This window comes from Pogona vitticeps, chromosome 1 (assembly GCF_051106095.1).
Source record: "Pogona vitticeps strain Pit_001003342236 chromosome 1, PviZW2.1, whole genome shotgun sequence".
NCBI lineage: Eukaryota > Metazoa > Chordata > Lepidosauria > Squamata > Agamidae > Pogona > Pogona vitticeps.
Genome location: NC_135783.1, coordinates 173,619,131 through 173,639,260, shown reverse-complemented (window position 1 = coordinate 173,639,260; position 20,130 = coordinate 173,619,131). Strand labels below are relative to the sequence as shown.

The 20,130-nt window shown below is 41.0% G+C and overlaps 1 protein-coding gene across 4 annotated transcripts in view; it reads left to right on the top strand.

Annotated features, from left to right (window-relative positions):
- The window catches only part of UBE2F (ubiquitin conjugating enzyme E2 F (putative)), a 45,612-nt gene extending 29,799 nt beyond the window's left edge, over positions 1-15,813 (top strand). For all 4 annotated transcript variants that reach the window (XM_020799004.3, XM_020799000.3, XM_078379081.1 and 1 more), the window contains 2 exons: positions 12,742-12,804; positions 14,510-15,813. In XM_020799004.3, the coding sequence (XP_020654663.1) occupies positions 12,742-12,804; positions 14,510-14,560 (114 nt within the window). In that variant the 3' untranslated portion in view covers positions 14,561-15,813. The remainder of the gene's footprint in view (positions 1-12,741; positions 12,805-14,509) is intronic.
- Positions 15,814-20,130: the final 4,317 nt, after the last annotated feature.

Sequence of the window (20,130 nt, the reverse complement as noted above, 5' to 3'; positions counted from 1 at the left end):
CTTCAGTGGTCAACCTTCTTAATGGTCCAGCTCTCACTTCCATACATCACTACTGGAAAAATAATAGCTTTGACTATGCGGACCTCTGTCAGCAAGGAGATGTCTCTGCTTTTTAAGATGCTGTCTAGGTTTGTCATCGCTCTCTTCCCAAGAAGCAGGCGTCTTAATTTCGTGGCTGGTGTCGCCGTCTGCACTGATCATGGAGCCCAAGAAAGTAAAATCTGTCACTGCCTCCATACAGTATCTTCCCCTTCTATTTCCCAGGAGGTGATGGGACCAGTGGCCATGATCTTAGTTTTTTATTTTTTTATGTTGAGATTCAGACCATTTTTTGCACTCTCCTCTTTCACCCTCATTAAGAGGTTCTTTAATTCCTCCTCATTTTCTGCCATCAGAGTGGTATCATCTGCATATCGGAGGTTGTTAATACTTCTTCTGGCAGTCTTAATCCTGATTTAGGATTCATCCAGTCCAGCCTTTCACATGATGTATTCTGCATATAAATTGAATAAGCAGGGAGACAATATACAGCCTTGTCGTACTCCTTTCCCAATTTTGAACCAATCAGTTGTTCCATATTTAGTTCTAACTGTTGCTTCCTGTCCCACATATAGATTTCTCAGGAGATAGATAAGGTGGTCAGGCATTCCCATTTCTTTAAGAACTTGACATAGTTTGTTGTGGTCGACACAGTCAAAGGCTTTTGCATAGTCAATGAAGCAGAAGTAGATGTTTTTCTGGAACTCTCTGGCTTTCTCCATAATCCAGTGCATGTTGGCAATTTGGTCTCTAGTTCCTCTGCCCCTTCGGCATCCAGCTTGTACTTCTGGTAGTTCTTGGTCCACATACTGCTGAAGCCTACCTTGTAGGATTTTGAGTTTAACCTTGCTAACATGTGAAATGAGTGCAATTGTATGGTAGTTGGAGCATTCTTTGGCACTGCCCTTCTTTGGGATTGGGCTGTAGACTGATCTTTTCCAATCCTCTGGCCACTGCTGAGTTTTCCAAACTTGCTGGCATATTGAGTGTAGCACCTTAACAGCATCATCTTTTAAGATTTTAAATAGTTCAACTGGTATGCCATCACCTCCACTGGCCTTGTTGTTAGCCATACTTTCTAAGGCCCACTTGACTTCACTCTCCAGGATGTCTGGTTCAAGGTCAGCAACCACACTCTCCGGGTTGTCCAGGACATCCAAATCTTTCTGGTACAGTATAATTCCTCTGTGTATTCTTGCCACCTCTTCTTGATGTCTTCTGCTTCTGTTAGGTCCCTCCCATTTTTGTCCTTTATCATGTCCATCTTTGCACAAAATGCAGGTATTGAGGTTCTAAACCATTTAGGGCTTTTATGTAAACATTAATACCTTGACGTCTGTGTGGAAACAAATGGGCAACCAGTGTAAGGCCACCAGAGTGGGGGAAATATGGTGGCATGTTCTGGGCCATCTGTAGTTTCCGCATCAATCTCAAGGGCAGCCCCATGTAAAGTGCATTACAGTAGTCGAATCTCGAGATTACATGTGCATGGACCAGAGTGGTGAGTGCCCCAACATCAAGATAGGAGCGCAGCTGGGCAATCCACCAAAGATGTAAGTGGGCGGTATGAACCACGGACACTACCTGGGACTCCATGGTAAGTGCTGGGTCAAGATGGACCCCCAAGCTGCGGACCACACTCTTTGTGGTGAGAGTCCCCCCCCCCCAAAAAAAATAGAGAGGGAGCTTCCCACACCACTGACAGGAGGGACGCCCACCCTCAAAATCTATGTCTTGTGGTGTGTCCCCCCCCCAGCCATATCACAGTACAGGGTTGTGTCTGACGATCAAATCACCATTAGCCTCAGACAGTTACAGGTTTCAGACTGCTCCAAATTTTCTGTTTGGTATGTTGTCACTACTCCAAAAGTAGACCACTTAAAAATACTTCTAAAATAGTAGAATGACTAGTGGGAAGGAACTAAATAAAAAGTGATATCCTTCTCTCATTCACCTTGTAAACCAAGGCATGCAAGGTGTTTAAAGTTTATTAAAAGAAGAAAATATTATGGGAACATAAGCATAAAAGGTAGGTACAGATTATAACAGATGAAAAAGAGATCCACAGATCTTTAAAAAGTTACTCTAACTTTGGCTTCATCTGAAGCCCCCTTTCTTCCTTGGAGAGGTGCTGGACTCACCCAGCATTTCCTTCAAAGAGACGTTGGAGTGAGATAAAGAAACAGGCTTTTCTTATATAGACCTAATTGCTTCTGATGGGTCTTTGAAATCTGCAGAGACTAAAGAAGCAAGGGTCAGCCTCCAGAGCTATAAGCACCTCATTTAATATACCGGTAACGGACGTGGTGGCGCTGTGGGCTAAACCGCAGAAGCCTGTGCTGCAGGGTCAGAAGACCAGCAGTCGTAAGATCGAATCCACGCAACGGAATGAGCACCCGTCGCTTGTCCCAGCTCCTGCCAACCTAGCGGTTCGAAAGCATGCAAATGCGAGTAGATAAATAGGGACCACTTCGGTGGGAAGGTAAACAGCGTTCCGTGTCTAAATCACACTGGCCATGTGACCACGGAAAGATTGTCTTCGGACAAAACGCTGGCTCTATGGCTTGAAGAGCGGGATGAGCGCCGCCCCCTAGAGTCGGACACGACTGGACAAAAAATTGTCAAGGGGAACCTTTACCTTTACCTTTAACATGGATTCAACCCATCCGACTAAGGGCACCTGAACTATGAATAAATAAAGACAGGCATTTTAGATCACACAGAATGCTCTGAAATAATAAAGCACAGGTTGAGGATGAGAGAATCATCTTCTAAGTTAGATTTCAGCTTTCTTGAGGTCCTGGGAAAATCCCAGTAAATTATTTCCTTATTCCGCCTGTTTCAGGGGAATTATAGTCCATTTCTTACTTTGTTTAGAAAGTCTGAATAATATCTGAAAGTCCAGATCACAACTTTTTTGTACTTATGTAAGCATCACTAACTAATAGTGTTCTGGCTATTACAGTATGTGCATTTTTGCAGGTGTCACACTTAGAGATGTAAAATTTCCAAAATTTCCCATTTTTCGGGGTGTGTGTGGAACGGGAGGAAATTTTCCTGAAAATTTCCTTTTAAGCAAACTTACATGTTACACCATAGCCTTTTATTATGGGTACTTTCTCCATCAGGTGGCATCAGTCATCACATCTCATTTGTCTTGTTTCTTGTGTCTGAGTAACAGTGTAAGCATATGCAACATCTAGACATTGCAGCTATTAAACAGAAGTCAAATGTTGTAATCCCAAGTCTGTATCTCTTTCCTACAGCCTTAGATACTTGCACTTAAAATCTAGGCTCTTTATCTTATTTTACCCCAATAAACAGAACATGTGTGCTCCTCCCTTCCCACTGTCATTATACTACATTTTTATACTATATATTCATCTTAGAACTGCAAGGGACCCTCTGGATCATTGAGTCCAGTTTCTGTCTGTTTTGCTAGCTAACTTTATATGTATGACCAGAAATCCAACTTGTAATTCATTAAATAGGTGCACTTTGTTTTATAAATTATACTATTTCCCCTCCATACAGTGTAACCATACAACAGAATTTTGACCATTATTTTTCTTCAACATTTTGTAAACAATGCCCAACAGTTCTCGGATTCAGGCCTCAATTTAAATAAGGTTCCACAGGCTTCTGTACAGATCACATTGATTATGAGGTTCCACAGGCTTCTGTACAGATCACATTGATTAATCTTTTGATCTTCTCTACTACTCAGTCTAGTAGATATCACCAGCAAAATTTGCAAACTGGATTTGTATTACCAAAGATACGTACTTGTCTACAACAATATATGGAAATGATGATGATGATGATAAAAAATAGAACTGCAGAGCTTTAAGGATTCCTGTGGATCATTCAGTCCAGCCCTGTCAAGAAGGCACAGTGGGGAATCAAACTCGCAACCTCTGGCTTTGCAGCCAGATATCTAAAGCACTGTCACAGTTGAAAAATTGCAAAGACCTCTACAATACACTATACATAAACCCATTTCATAGATATAGTGGTGCCTTGACTTACAACCATAATCCGTTCCAGAAGATGGACATAACTCAAAATGGTCATAAATCGAAGCATGCATTCCCATAGGAATGCATGGGAACACGATTAATCCATTCCGGCAAAAAAAAAACCCCTCCAAAATAAAATAAAAATAAAACGCTGCAAACCCCATAGGAATGCACTGGGTCTGCAAAAAAAAAAAAACCAAACAAACAACCCAAAAATAAACAGATCAAGTCCCACGCTGGGACTGCAAAAAAAAAATCACCTAAAAACAAACAAAAATATCTAAAAACAAACAGCACAGAAACATAACCCCCACAGCCCAAGACCACCCTGCGAAATCCGCCCAGAACAGTTTTTAAAAAGCAGCATCTTACTTTAGCAGGCTTCCTTCGGTGGCACCTCCTTGAGCTGGGATTGGGGCCCCTCCGCCCCCGCGACGAGGAGAGGCGAGGAGCGCCGAGGCCTGACGCAGCCGCCCCTGCAAGCAGCTGCTGGAGCCGGAGAGGGAGGTGGCGTCAAGCACCCCCGGTGGGCGAGCCACCTGCTGCTCAGGGACCCAGCAGCAGCGGCGGCGGCATTGGTTCTCCTCGCTGCCCTCCGTGGGGCCAATGCCACCGCTGCTGCCGGGTCCCTGAGCAGCAGGTGGCTCGCCCACCGGGGGTGCCTGACGTGGCTGCCCTGGTGAGCAGATGCCAGAGCAGGAGGCAGCATGGGGCACCACTGGCAGGCAATCCACCTGCTGCTCAGGAGCTGTCCGCCAGTGGAGAAGGTGAGCCACCCCTGCGAGGCCAAGGGCTGAGCGCAGCCCCGCCACGCCAGGAATGGCAGCGCAGGAGGACCCTTCCTCCAGAAGCCAGGATTGGGACCCCTTGGCCCCCGTGCCGAGGACCGGGACCCAGCGGCAGCAGAGGGTGGCAAGGATCGCCGAGGGACGCCCCCGCCGCTGCATCCCTTTCCCTAATCGTTGGAGCGAAAGAGCTACAAAGAAGCAGCCTCTTCGCCACCAACGGTTGGTACATTTGAATTTCCCACTCCTTTCCCCTCCCTTTTCCTGGTCGTAAGTGGAAGCTCCCACTGCAAGTCAACGCAGAATTTTGCAGCCTGAGCTGGTCATAACTCAAAGTGCTCATAAGTAGGGACGGTCGTAAGTCGAGACACCACTGTACTGCTTGATTATATACTTAGAGAGGTTTAGTATTTTCTGATAAACAAGGGCCTATATGTATGATGCAAGATATATGGTCAGGACTTAACAGTATTTTTGTAGGAAGTACAGTAATTATTTTTAACCCAAGCAGGCAAACAGTAGCTTAGGGAAGGGGAATTTTCAGATCTTGAGAAAGTTCAGGAGAAGAAGGGTTAAACACATCCTCCCTCAGGGCCACTGCCTTGTTCGAGTGTGAATCCCTTTGGGTTCTAAAAAAATTAAAATAAAAACATCAGATTAACTGGCTGATGTTACACATAACTTCATGTAATTTTATCCTAAATCTGCTTTTAAACTAATATGGATGTATCCCCACGCATACGCAACATACCACCATTTCCCATGCTGTAGAAGCTAGGTCTTTTTGTTTTGGAAGTATTAAAAAAAACAGCCTACAAAAGATTTGAGAGATTAATTGTGGTAGTAACAAAGTCAGACTATAATGGTATGATTTTATATCACTTCTAATGTCAGTCACTGAAGACTTGAATAGCTAATAACTTTCTGAGAGCATCTTCTTGTTTCCATAGAGATCCTTCCTTTCTCTTTCTCCTTACAGTGACTTAATTAAAACATGAGCCTTTCATCTTTCTTGCTGCTTAAATGTACTGTTTATCCAAATGAATAGTGATGTTCAAGAATTTTGTATCTTATAATTCATCTGGCTAAAAATCAGTTACGTCTTAAAGCTGCAATCTTGTACACACTGAATTAAGCCCCAAAGAAATTAGGGTTAACTGAAATTGGTTTACACATTCCACAGAAAAGACTTTAAGTTCCATTGTGTTAAATAGCATGTACAGCAAAAAAATAATAATCATATCTTCTCAGGCATAAGCACATGAAGTTCAGTGACACTTAACTAGCAAGAATTGTATGTACTCAAGTACATCGAACTGAAGCATTATCAGAGCTAACCATAGTCGGGTTCATACTATTTTTAAAATGAAATAGCTGCACAGCTGTTCTTGTCAGTGCAATATTGTTGGATGTATGTTCACATTTTTGAAATTTGTGTGCCAATGTAAAAACTGTTATTAGCTTTAATCCATAAAAGATGAAATTAGCTCCAAGCCCCCAAGTGAAATTTAGATATTCATACCTGGGAATACAGCCCCCTCCATTGTGTGGCAGACATCTGCTGAAAACTGAAAGGAGTCTCATAAGCAGTTTGCCATGTTGTGGAAAAATTAGCCAGACCTTAGGTCTCTCTTCGGATCCAGTTTGTTAAAAATCCTGCTGATTTAATTATCACTACTGAGTCTGAACTTTGGTTTCTCCCTAACTTCAATTCAGTTTTTTTGTGTCACTTCAGATATCATAGCCCATTGTTGTTAATCACAGGCTGACTTTGGGCTTGGAGGTGTGCTATGACTACTGTCTAGTACAAAAGCCTAGCCAATCACATAAAGATTTGTTATTTATTCTTAAAAGAAGGTTAGACAGTAGTGACTAAGCTTTTTCCACTGTGGCTTTAAATTTCTTCAGCCTCAACCTTGAAAAGATTAGAACATTTTGTTCTTCGTGGTCTCTGTGAATGCACACAATTGGGTTGTTCTGCGCCTGTGCAGGACCTTTCGGAAGTTTCTAGAGCAGTGGTGGCAAACCTTTTTGGGTTCGCGTGCCCAAACTGGGAGAAAAAAACAGTGGGTGGTGTGCAACAGTGGCGCTGGACGACCCGGAAGTGGCAGCGGAAGGGGGAATCCCGGCACGGAGATGCCTCAAGACCCCTCCACTGCAAGCACTAGTTGCTCCGGATCCGCCTGCCGAAGTACCAACTGCAGCTGTTCTAGAGCTTAAAGATAATTGATTAGTGGGACGTTTCCCCATGGAGCACACGCTCCACCCACCCAAAGTCCCGTCAGTTCCTTTTAGCCACCACTTCGGTTGGACCTATTGTGGAATGTTAGAGCAATTGAGCAATTGTATTTCTGAGATCATTCCTTTATTTCTTCTTCAATCATCTTTATTGTTGGACGTTTCCCCTGTTTATTCTACATTCTCCCCTTTAATTATCCAAATCTAGTTTTTGTTCTTCCCCTGTTTTTCTCTCCTCGCCGCCCCCAACTACTGTTCCTTTCCCCCTTTTTCTTACCTTTTATGGCCCCTCCAGGTCCTTTCAAGCGGTGCATGCTCTGCATGAATAAGATCCCGCTCACCGACAGTTATGACCGTTGCCTCTTTTGCCTCAGAGAACAACATCAAACACACTCTTGCCCTGAGTGTAAAAAAAAACTTACTAAACCCACTCTTAAACTGCTACTACAAAGACTTCGTTTGTACCTCTGGGAAAAATCTCTTAATCCAACTCCCATGGATCCAGTGATGTCTCCACGTGCGGAACATCAAGAAACCGCTCAGCCTGTTTCGAGCCCTAGGACTCCTTCCCCTCATCAGAAGGACCATTCGAAATCGAGCTCAACGCCCACATCGAAAACTCCGATTTATCCTGATGACTCTTCTAAGAAGTGGGATCGAAAGATAATCCAGTGAGCCAAAAGGAATTCCAGTAAATGAAAGAAAAACTTGAATTTCCTGAGTTTAGGAAACCTAGTAGTCTGGTGCTGCAAGGGCAGAAGTGGGACCCTTGAAAGTGGCTTGGTGAAAAGCTTAAAAAGGGACTCCTGAGTGCAGACCAGGGAAGGACTACAGAAAGGGAAGCTCTGAGGAAAATTCGAGAGTTTGTGTCCCGATACAGCTTTTCTCTTTAAATATCCCGCACTGAACTCAATCAGTCTGATCAATCAAGAGCATGGAACAAAACATCCTTAGCCCCTACTAACTGAGAGGGGAGAAAACTTGGCATCTTAGGGAGGCGCCTGTATTCTCTTACATCCTTTCTTATGAGGGTTGCCAATTACCAGGCCGCAATGGGTGCATACCACAGACAGTTGTGGAATAAGATTCTACCTATTCTTCAAGCCATGCCTGACACTTCCAAAACTGAAGCAACATCTTCGACACCTACCTTCCGTCGTCAACAACAACAGACATGTGGACAACCCTTTCAACACCCACAAAAAAGGGTAAGCAGTATTCATAGACCTTTTCCATCTTCCTTTCAAACTAGACTACATCCTTTCCTCAACTTCTGGCGTCGAATTACTAACAACCAGTGGGTTCTTTCTATTATTCAAAACTTATTTTATTGAATTTAAACATACTCCACCTGGCACCATTAGGACCACACCATATTCATTGGCTCTTGAACAATAAATTTGCTTTCTCCTCCAAAAACAAGCTATATACATAGTCCCCCCTGCCCTTCACGAAGGATTTTATTCAAGATATTTTACATTACCGAGAAAAGATTGAGGACTCCCTATTCTTGATCTTCGAAATTGTTCATTCAACCTAAATGCTTCAGAATGCTGACACTCAACATTATTATCCCTCTCCTTTCACAGGGGGATTGGTTTGTTGTTATTGACCTTCAAGATGCGTACTTTCATATCTCCGTCCATCTGTTTCGACAACGTCTCATGCCAGTTCTGCTCCCTCCCATTCAGTCTCTCTACAACACCAAGGACCTTCACCAAATGCATGGCACCGGTCGCCGCCTATCTCCATCTTCAAGGTATCACCATATTTCCTTATATCGACAACTGGCTGATAGTTGCCACTTCCTATCACAAAGTCGTCACAGCCACCCAATTCGCTCTCAATACTCTTCGAGACCTTGGACTCAAGGTGAACCTTGCTAAATCCCATCTTGAACCGTCACAAACCACCATTATATCAGAGCGTACTTTGATTCCCTACAAGCCAGGAAATCCCTTCAGGAGAGGATCATCAAACTAATAAGAGTAATACAACCTTTTCAACCTATAGCCTCGGTATCGGCATATCAAACCCAACACCTCCTTGGGCTCATGGCTTCCATGACCACCGTTATCCAACATGCTTGGGTGAAAATGAGGTCCCTTCAGTCATGGTATCTGTCACTCTTTGATCCCATGACAGACCTCCTGTCCAAACATCTCACAGTAACTTATGAGCTTGCTCATCAGCTCACCTGGTGGGCGTTTCTTCCACATCTATTCATCAGAAGACCTTTTCTACCACTTCAGCTCACAATACAATTCACCACCAATGCCAGCCCGTCAGGCTGGGGGCACATTGTCGACATCACAGAATCCATGGTCTCTGGACAAGACAAGAATGGTTATTACACATAAACCACCTCGAACTTCAGCAATCATCAAGACGTTTCGCACCTTCTTACCAATCATTGCAGGGCAGGCTATACAGCTACCTACAGATAATACAACAGCCCTTTATTATGTGAACAAACAGGGAGGCACACACTCTCTCTCATTACTATACCTGTCTGTCGAGCTCTGGGAGTGGTGTTACCTACACCACATTTTCCCAGTAGCAGTACATGTCTCCACAGACAACAATCAACTCGCAGACCATCTCGGTCCCCTCAGCATGCAAACACATGAGTGGTCATTGGACGACAACGTTTTCGATCTCCTCTGTCACCGGTGGGGTTTCCCGTCCATTGATGTCTTTGCCTCCGAGACCAATGCCAGGTGTCACCAATATTGCTTCTGTGCCGGTACCAGCAAGAACTCAATCAGAGATGCCTTTATGATAGACTGGAACAACAGATTCCTCTACCTCTTCCCTCCGATACCACTCATTCAATGCACCATCCTTCGGCTTTGTCAGTTTCGCTCAAACGCCATACTTCTCGCCCGGTGGTGGCCACAACAACCATGGTTCAACCATGAGGCCATCATAGACATACTTGATCGAGCTTGAAAACCTTTGACCCAACTTCTGTATCAGAATAAATGGAAGGTTTAATGGTTGTTGTGGGTTTTTCGGGCTCTTTGGCCGTGTTCTGAAGGTTGTTCTTCCTAACGTTTTGCCAGTCTCTGTGGCTGGCATCTTCAGAGGACAGCACTTCAGAGGACACTCTGCTGTCCTCTGAAGATGCCAGCCACAGAGACTGGTGAAACGTTAAGAAGAACAACCTTCAGAACACAGCCAAAGAGCCCGAAAAACCCACAACAACCATTAGATCCCAGCTGTGAAAGCCTTCGCGAATAAAATGGAAGGTTTTCCTATCCTTTGCCAACTCCCACAACTTGCCTGCAATCCCTGTTTCTTTGAAGACTGTACTTACCTTTGTCCTTCATCTCTTTCATCTCAGACTATCTCACTCTACTTTCAAGGTTTATATCTCTGCTATTGTGGCACACCAGCCACTTCATTCCGATTCTGTTAAGCTTTTTTCCCACCCAACTTTGAAAAAATTCCTCAAGGTACTCCACAATATTTGCCCACCACATCAACATCCTCTTCCACAGTGGTCCTTACAGCTTGTCCACAGTGCACTTACTCGACTTCCCTTTGAACCAATGACTACTGCCAACTTTAAATTACTTTCTCTGAAGACGTCATTCCTCGTAGCAATAACATCTGCTAAATGAGCTGGCAAACTTGCTGCCCTCAGATCCGACCCATCTTTCCTCCAGATAAAGTCACCCTCTGTCTTGATGTATCATTTTTATCTAAAGCTGTCTCTGAATTTCATCTTAATCAACCGTTGATATTACCTAATCTGTTCCCTTCTCCTTCTACACCACTCGAGCGCATGCTTCACATGCTCAATGTAAGACGCTCTCTGGCCTTCTACATTGATAGGACTAAATCATTTAGAAAATCACTACAACTTTTTCTATGTTTTCATGGCCCTCATAAAGGTGTTCCATCTTCACCTCAAACTATCTTTCTATGGATTATTCAAACTATCTCACTGGCATATGAATTGACAGGCAAAACACCGCCTGAACGTTTGAAAGCCCATTCTACTAGAGCGCTGTCCACTTCTACTGCATATCACCGTGAAGTTGAGCTTCCTCACATCTGCTGTGCAGCTACATGGTCTAATCCATCAACCTTCGTGAGACCTTAACGTCTTGATATCCAGGCGAAAAATGATGATGCTTTTGGCAGCGCTGTTTTGACTTCTCTTCTACTGTGACATCCCATCATCCGGTAAGTGAGCTTGCCAGTCACCCAATTGTTTGCATTCACAGAGACCACGAAGAAGAAAGAGAGGTTGCCTACCTGTAAACATGGTTCTTCTCGTGGTCCTCTGTGAATCCACATACCCCTCCCATCCTGCCCTCTTTCCATCACGATGTCCTTTTTTATATAGCTTTTTGACAGTGGCAGCCTCTTATAGGAACTGAAGGGACTTTGGGTGGGTGAAGCATGCGCTGCACGGGGGAACATCCCAGTAATCAATTATCTTCAAGCTCTAGAAACTTCCAAGAGGTCCTGCGCAGGATGGATTCACAGAAGACCACTAGAAGAACCATGGTTACAGGCAGGTAACCTCTCTTTACCTCTTTTTCTCATGCCCTTAGCTGAATTTATCTTTTTTCCTTAGTTCTTAAAAACTTCATTCACCTAATTATTTTTATTTTGAACTGTTATAAGAGTTCTTAAATTGTTTTCTCTTTTTAGTACTTTATACTGCTAAGGAAAGTGATGTGAAAGTCTTAAGTCCATGCTAACACTAGACAACAGTACAACAGAACCTTCTTTCTTCCCTCTTTACCGCTCCTCTCCTCCATAGGCCCAAAAACCTGTTGTGGAGGGTTTGGGGAGAAAGTCAATGGGAAATCAATCCTGATTCCTCCGATAAAAGAAAGTCCAGTAGCAGGACAGCCCTTTTGGATTCTACTTAAAATGTAAAGGGAATGTTTAGAGCCTTCATTTAATCCAGTAGCAACCTCCAGAGGTCCAGTGGCTGCAAGCACTTACCCTTGCACCTTGGAGAGCCATACCCGTAGTCTTTAAAAGAAAAACTTTTTATTTTTAAAAAGGCCTCTTATCCTCTACAGGCCAAAATATAAACACGTTTTTGGAGTCCTAAGGTGCTTAGAGGGGAAAAACATGACAGAATTGTCTCCCACATCTGTAGAAAGCAGAAAGGGACTTTCTGGTCCAACCTCCCCATTTTAAAAAAATCTGCAGGGTTCTGAGGGGCCCAAAGATGCTGAAGAGGGCTGCTTTTCAGGCACAGAGGCCACACCGTACTCACTTCTGAAGTAAAACATTGGCAGCATCTTAATCCATGGTTATTGAATACATTTGGTTTGGTGTGACTAAATAAGTTTAGATTTATCATTGGATATAATTTATCTTCAGATGTCAAAATAAATTCTTATATGTAACGATTTCTACAAGATCACAAGAGCTACTCTGGGGGCTTGTGTTTGCCTGGTAAGATTTCTGGTTCTGACTTTCAGTGCAGATTAAACCATTAAGTTATTAACAACTAGCTTTTGATGTTCTTTTTAGTTTTAAAGGCAGCTTCTGTGGGATTCAAGATCAGTGCTCATAGAACTAGTTAGATTATCCTTTTTGGATCTTGACTCTCATCACTTTTTATCAAAGTTCATGTGGCTTGCAGCTAAACTTTTCCTTTAAAAACTTGGTTTTATGCTTTTCAGGATCTCTTGAATTTTGATGATCCTTTGAATATTGAAGCTGCAGAACATCATTTACGTGACAAGGTGAGTACAAATGTGCTGGCAATGCTCTCTAACATAAGCACTCTTTGTTGTTTAATTCAGGAAAGATTAATGTGTGTTAATATTTAGAATTCATTCAATTTTACTTAAGGAATTGTTTTGAATCTCCTTGTACTGCATAATGAAATGCAGTTACCTTTTTTCAAGGTGGGGGTTGGGATCTGCTGCCATTTACGTCTGGGCTGGTCAAGGGATTCTCCCTAAGTGTGCGGGAAGATACACTTTGTAGGGATGAAAGGGTAAAATTGGTAAATGATCAAAAGTGATTATAATGTGATCACAAAACCATGTAGAAAACCTCTCTAAATAAAGATAGTAGCCTGAGGACAAACATGAAAAAAAGATTATGCAGGTATTTACTGGACAAGTTTGCACATTGCAATGACTGGAGATTTCTGTGGTAGTTCTTGCACAATGAGAATAATATATTTCAGATGAAGCTTAGCTTCATTTACTGTCCTGCTCTCTAATACAAGGCATAAAATGGGCTTTCCCTGTGTAGGAACCTGTGAGTGCTTGGAATAGCACATTTGGACCCTAATCATAATGCACATACTCAAGGTCTCTGGGCCTTTTCTTACAGTTCTCACCATTTTTGTGATGGCAGGATTTCTTCAAAATAGGATATCCAGTTTTGCCTTTAAATTTATTTATTGGAAAGCAAGTTTATGATTAGCTCTTTATAGATAGTAAGTACAGTTACTAATACTGTAGTATGTAACTGATTATGAATAGCATTAACTATTTACTTGCTTGTAGAAAGTCCCTAAAACTAATATGATACGGCAAATTGAGTATGTAACTCAGTAAGAACATTTAAATCACAAGGTTTTGGCAATTCTCTGTATTTCTCAGTGGATCCAAGTAACATGAAGTTTGCCTCAGGAGACAACAAAAACATCTGTTTCAAGCCAAGTTCTGTATTTTCTATGCTTTGAATTTTATAGTGCAGTACACTATCTCTGGTAACTCATAATTTTTCTTTTGGGATATTGAATCTTACAGAAATCAGTATCCAAATCATAATTAGTGGGCAAAATCCTGTTGGCATAACTTTGTGCCAGCATAACCTGGATTGGGCACTGTAAGCATTTAATTCATACTCCTGGAAAGTTTCCAACACCCACCCACCTGTGCTTCAGGTTCCAAGGTTCCTTTTGTCCAGAGGGAAGCCTTTGGAGGTCTCTGGACATTGTGAGGGAGTCTTTAATAGTGAAAAAAGTGGCTGTTGGATGACTGCTGGTGATACTTAAGACGTTCAGCTACACATATTGTATGGTCCCTTTACAATGGCTGACATTCTCTTCTGTCGCTCCACCAGCATAGTGGGAGTGATGTCACCAACAGACTGCAGTGCCAATAATTAAAGAGTTTGTTTCATCTTGAGGTTGCACAGAACTTCCTCTCATTGCACACAAATCAGAATTGAGCTGGAAATAATTAAGCAGATTACTCTTTAATTAGTAGCAATCTGCTGCTCTTGTTGTCATTGATGTGCCAGTGGAGCTATGGAGAGGGATACTGCCCAATATAAAATAGTTACAACTTCATAGAGAGAGGCAAAACTCTTTATATATGTCAAAATGCACCTGCAGATGCACTGTGTTATAACTGGAAAAGCAAAACTCACCAAGGATTCAACAGATGGCCAAATCTAAAGCCCTCTATTTTTCCTCCCCCAATATAGGAGGACTTCCGAACTAAAGTTGAAGATTATATTAAACGCTATGCAAGATGATGAAGGGAGATGGATGGCAGGACCATGGATTGTGTATGCAATGTTGACTTGATAACTTCTAGGCAACAAAACACCTGGAATGTACTCGTCCTGTGTCCATGTTCTTCTGAAGACGAAAACAAGCTTCATAAAAGTCCATGTGAAATGGAAAGTTCACTGTCAATACAGCAAGAAAATTGTGTACGTTGGTTGAAAAAAAAAAGTTTGCTTAACTCCTAACTATGTTTTCTCTTCTGAAATTGTACTGTATATCCAGAATTGAGATATGCTTGAGACTTTAAAAAAATCACTAAGGCTATTTACACAATTTAGAATTTTCTTCATGGCTAGAGAAAATGAATGGTATGTTTACTGGAACACTTAAAAATTGGCAATAGAAATGGTCTTCATAAGAACCAAAACATAGAAATACATGCCTTTGCAAGTACTGAAGTAAGACAATATCTGCATTGAGCAAAGGTAATTACATGAAGTTACACCTTCTGTTGAAGTTCTTCTGTTTAATTTAAAATTGCTGCTTTCTATTCATCTTTTGCCTACAGTATTTTTAGTTTGCATTTACTGTTCAAGGCACTTACTGAAGCCAAGGCTGATTCACTAGCCTACTTCCAAATGTAGTGTATCATTTGAAACAAACACACACACACACATTTGACATGCAATGAAAGGGAAAGTAGTTATTTTTAAATAATACCTTTTAAACTTTTAGATTCTGCTGTAGGGATTTGATATTTCAGACTGTTATGTAAAAAAAAAAGTAAATGTGAAGTTTCAAATAATCACTTGGGAGAACAATCCAAAGCTCCAGAAGCTAATCCACATGAGTCATTCAGTGCACATTGCAAGTGTGTTATGACACTCACGGAAGCCAAACCTTTTGTGGCAAAGGTAGGGTGTATGGAGAGTGGTTTTAAAGCCTATTTAGCTAGCTAGCTTTATATCAAAGAATGTATATATGAGATTGCAAAGGGACAGAGGCACATGTACCTCAGGAACCAGTTTGAAGCAAATGCCACATACAACAACGTGTGCTTATTGTTTTGCCCTAGTTCTTCCTAATATGTTAATCATAATTTATGCCCAATATTGGTTCTGTGTTTGACCTGGGATTCAGTGGGGAGAGAGAGAGAGAGAGCCATGGTCATCAAATAATATTATTTAAGATTCATACAGCAGAAGTGAAATGTGTTATTAATTACCATGATAAATTACCACCAAAGCCTAAAATGAATAAATGTTTGTGTAGTTTCATACATATTGTGTGAATATATTAATTATTACCCTAACATCAGCAGCTGCTCCTGTGGTCTCCTGTTACCAAGCTGTTTAAAACATTTATCATGAAAGTACTGATATTATACATATAGATCCAGTTGGTATAATCAAGCCCAATTTATTCCCATTAGCTCTCCTTTACTACAGTGGGAGAATATGGAAGTATTTAACTTTCCCATTGCATCCAGTGCTGTTTAGAAGCATTCATACCTGGCCGGATTGTACCAAATAAATCCTATGCATTTGTTACTTTCTCTACATATGCTTTTATGTAAAAAGTAAATGTACCATGTAAGATTTATCATATATATTTTAAAATATGTATACAGTGGTGCCTCACACAACGATGTTAATTGGTTCCAAAAAAAATCAACGTTGTGTGAAACATCGTTCTGTGAAACACCATTTCCCATAGGAATGCATTGAAAACCGGTTAATCCGTTCCAATTGGAACGGATTGCTATCGTTCAGTGAAAATCCCCATAGGAAACATAGTTGAGTGAAACAATGTTTCCTATATTGGAATGTATTGAAGCCGACTCAATACATTTCAATGCCTTTGCGAAGTCCTTTTTCGCTCCTGTAAAAGTGTCTTACAATGTTTGGACGCTGTTTTAAATTATTGCAATGGTTAGTCCACCTCCTGAAACCTATGCAAACTGATTTTGGTGTTGTTCTGACACTTCGTTAATTTATGATGATTTTTTGAATTTTCTCCATTGGAAACCATTGGATGGTCTGTCTAATGGTTTCCAATGGAAAAAAAAAATCATCATAAATTAACGAAGTGTCAGAACAACACCAAAATCAGTTTGCATAGGTTTCAGGAGGTGGACTAACCATTGCAATCATTTAAAACAGCGTCCAAACATTGTAAGACACTTTTACAGGAGCGAAAAGTTGTGTGAAAATCCCCCATAGGAAACATCGCTGTGTGAGGCAGCAAATTTAACAGAAAAAGGCATCGTTGTGTGAATTCATCGTTGTGTGAGGCACTCGTTGTGCGAGGCACCACTGTATATACACCATATAGGTACATATATGGAGTATATATATATATACAGTACAATCCAATCAGAGATGTGCATTTCCTTGATACTTCCCCTACCCACTATTGTTGGCTTGCAGAGATGAGCGTCTGTACATTGTTACTGACAGATGTCTCTGAAAGGATAAAGCATTGTAGAACATGGAATAGCTCATTCTCAATCAGGACAATATTCATAAACAGTCTTATCTTTTTAAAAATAGTTGAAAATGAAACAGCAAGAAAGAGTCACTGCATATTTGTCTGTGTCGCTAGTAAAATTAATTTATAAAGGAATTTTTCCCCATTAATGTATCATTTAGAAAGTTTTCATCAAGATCTACAGTGGATATAAATAGTTTACGCACCCGTTAAAATGTCAAGTGCCTGTGATGTAAAAAAATGAGACAAAGATAAATCATTTCAGAACTTTTTCCACCTTTAATGAAACTTATGAGCTGTACAATTCAGTTGAACAACAAACTGAAATCTTTTAGGTGGAGGGAAGTAGAAATTAAAAACTGAAATAATATGGTTGCATCTATGTGCACACCCTTAAACTAATACTTTGTCAAACCACCTTTTGATTTTATTACGGCACTCAGCTTTTTGGATATGAGTCTATCAGTATGGCACATCTTGACTTGGCAATATTTGCCCACTCTCCTTTGCAAAAAAACACTCCAAATCTGTCAAATTGGAAGGGCGTCTCCTGTGCACAGCCCTCTTCAGATCACCTCACAGATAATTTAATCAGATTGAGATCTGGACTCTGGCTGGGCTATTCCAAAACGTTAATCATCTTCTGGTGAAGCCATTCCTTTGTTGATTTAGATGTATGCTTTGGGTCGTCGTCATGCTGAAAGATGAAGTTCCTCACGTTCAGCTTTCTAGCAGAACCCTGAAGGTTTTGTGTCAGTATTGACTGGTATTTGAAACTGTTCATAATTCCCTCTACCTTGATTAAGGTCCCTGTCCCAGCTGAAGAAAAACAGCCCCAAAGCATGATGCTGCCACCACCATGCTTCACTGTGGGTATGGTGTCCTCTTGGTGATGTGCAGTGTTGTTTTTGTGCCAAACATCTCTTTTCGAATTAGGGTTAAAAAGTTCAACCTTGGTTTAATCAGACCATAACACTTTTCCCCACATGCTTTTGGGAGACTTCAGATGTGTTTTTGCAAAATTTAGCTGGGCTTGGATGTTTTTCTTCATAAGAAAAGGCTTTCATCTTGCCACTCTACCCCATAGCCCAGACATATGAAGAATACGGGAGATTGTTGTCACAGCCAGTACTTGCCAGATATTCCTGCAGCTCCTTTAATGTTGCTGTAGGTCTCTTAGCAGCCTCCCTGACCAATTTTCTTGTAGTTTTTTCATCACTTTTGCAGGGACGTCCAGTTCTTGGTAATGTCACTGTTGTGCCATATTTTCTCCCCTTGATGATGAGTGTCTTCACTGTGTTCCATGGTATATCTAATGCCTTGGAAATCCCTCTGATGCTTTGGAAGCTCTCTGTGAACCATGGCTTCTGCTGTAGGATGTGACTAAGGAAATGTCAGGAAAGACCTACTAGCACAGCTGATCTTTATTTGGGATTCCTCAGAGTCACTTTAAATGATGGCAGAGATGCACTGATTCCTACTTATCATGAGTTTGAATGTGATTGTTTACTGCTGAACACAGCTACATCCCCAGTTATAAGAGGGTGTGCACACAGATGCAACCATATTATTTTATTTTTTTACTTCCCTCCACCTAAAAGGTTTCAGTCTGTTGTTCAACTGAGTTGTACAGTTCATAGGTCTCATTAAAGGTGGAAAAAGTTCTAAAATGGTTTATCTTTGTCTCATTTTTTTACATTACAGACACTTGGCACTTAACGGGTGTGTAAATTTTTTATATCCACTGTAATTACAGTTATTCATAGTTTTGACATTCATTTATTTATTTATTTATTTATTTATTTATTTATTTATTTATTTATTAGATTTCTGCCCCACCCCCCTAGACATCTTCTACTCAGAGCAGCTTATAAATATAATAAAATATCATAAAAACATCATAAACATTAAAACAATTGCATTAATAGTATGGTGTATTCAAGATGGGAAATAATAGAAAACAAAAAGATAGAATTCAAGAATTGACAGATGTGAAGGCCTGCCTAAAGAACCAAGCCTTTAAATTTGTCCAATAAGTAATTATCAATCTGGGATGAAATTTTCACCTTTTCAAAAAGGAAGCAAGCAAACAAAAAACCCTACCTCATTTATAGGCATGTCTTGCAGTGGTATGCTCATTAATTAATTCTTGCTCGTTGAACTGTGTTATAAGCCCTTAGTTTTATTGACTATAGTTACAGTTTTCTATACTACTACACCACAAAGAAAATTTTTAGAGCATTGGCCAAATGGAAAGGCCCACAATGTGGCATCTGCCTTTTTCCTCAAGATATTCTGCCATTGTCTTTGGTCTGTAGGAAGGAGATGCTATGCTCCCACTCGGTAAAAGGTGAGAAATGCTTTTCCAGTCCTGTTTTACCAGCAAAAGTAGTCTAGATAAGTTCATGAGCTCTTCTGTTCATGGAAGGTAAGTTATGGATCAAAATCAGCCTTCATATTGCATTTCTATCACCTTACCTTGAAGGATCGGAAGGCAAGGTACAGTACATGATTTCCCTTCCCCATATTATCTTCATTACAGTCCTGTGAGATGCATGGGGGCTGAAAGAATTACTGACTGAAACCTGGATCTCCCATGTCCCTGTCCAACACTCCAACCAGTAGGCGCTTGAGCAAAGGGCGGGGTTAGAAGGACTCTTCCTTCTGATATATGGCCCTTAACAGATAGGATATGGAATGTTTTCATCAAAATAAATACTGGTTATATATGTAGTTTGTGTTTATATTTAGCCCTTTTAACAGGAAGCTTCTGTATATGCCAGTAAGGTCCAAACTGCTGTATGTTAATAAAACTGCACAGAAAGTTCTACATTTATGCTGTAAAGGAAAAGGCTGGTTGGATATAGCCCTCAGGGAAAATGAAGAAACCCCATAAACCTTTTTTTAAATAAGAAAACCTTTGGTATTCTTATTTTTGGTTTTCTTATTTTAAAAAAAGTTTTACAGGGTTTCTTCAGTTTCCCTGAGGGCTATATGCAACCAGCCTTTTCCTTTAGAGCATAAATGTAGAACTTTCTGTGTGGTTTTATTATTATTGTTGCGATTACAGTTATATAAATATAAATATATTAAATTGGCTTAGCCA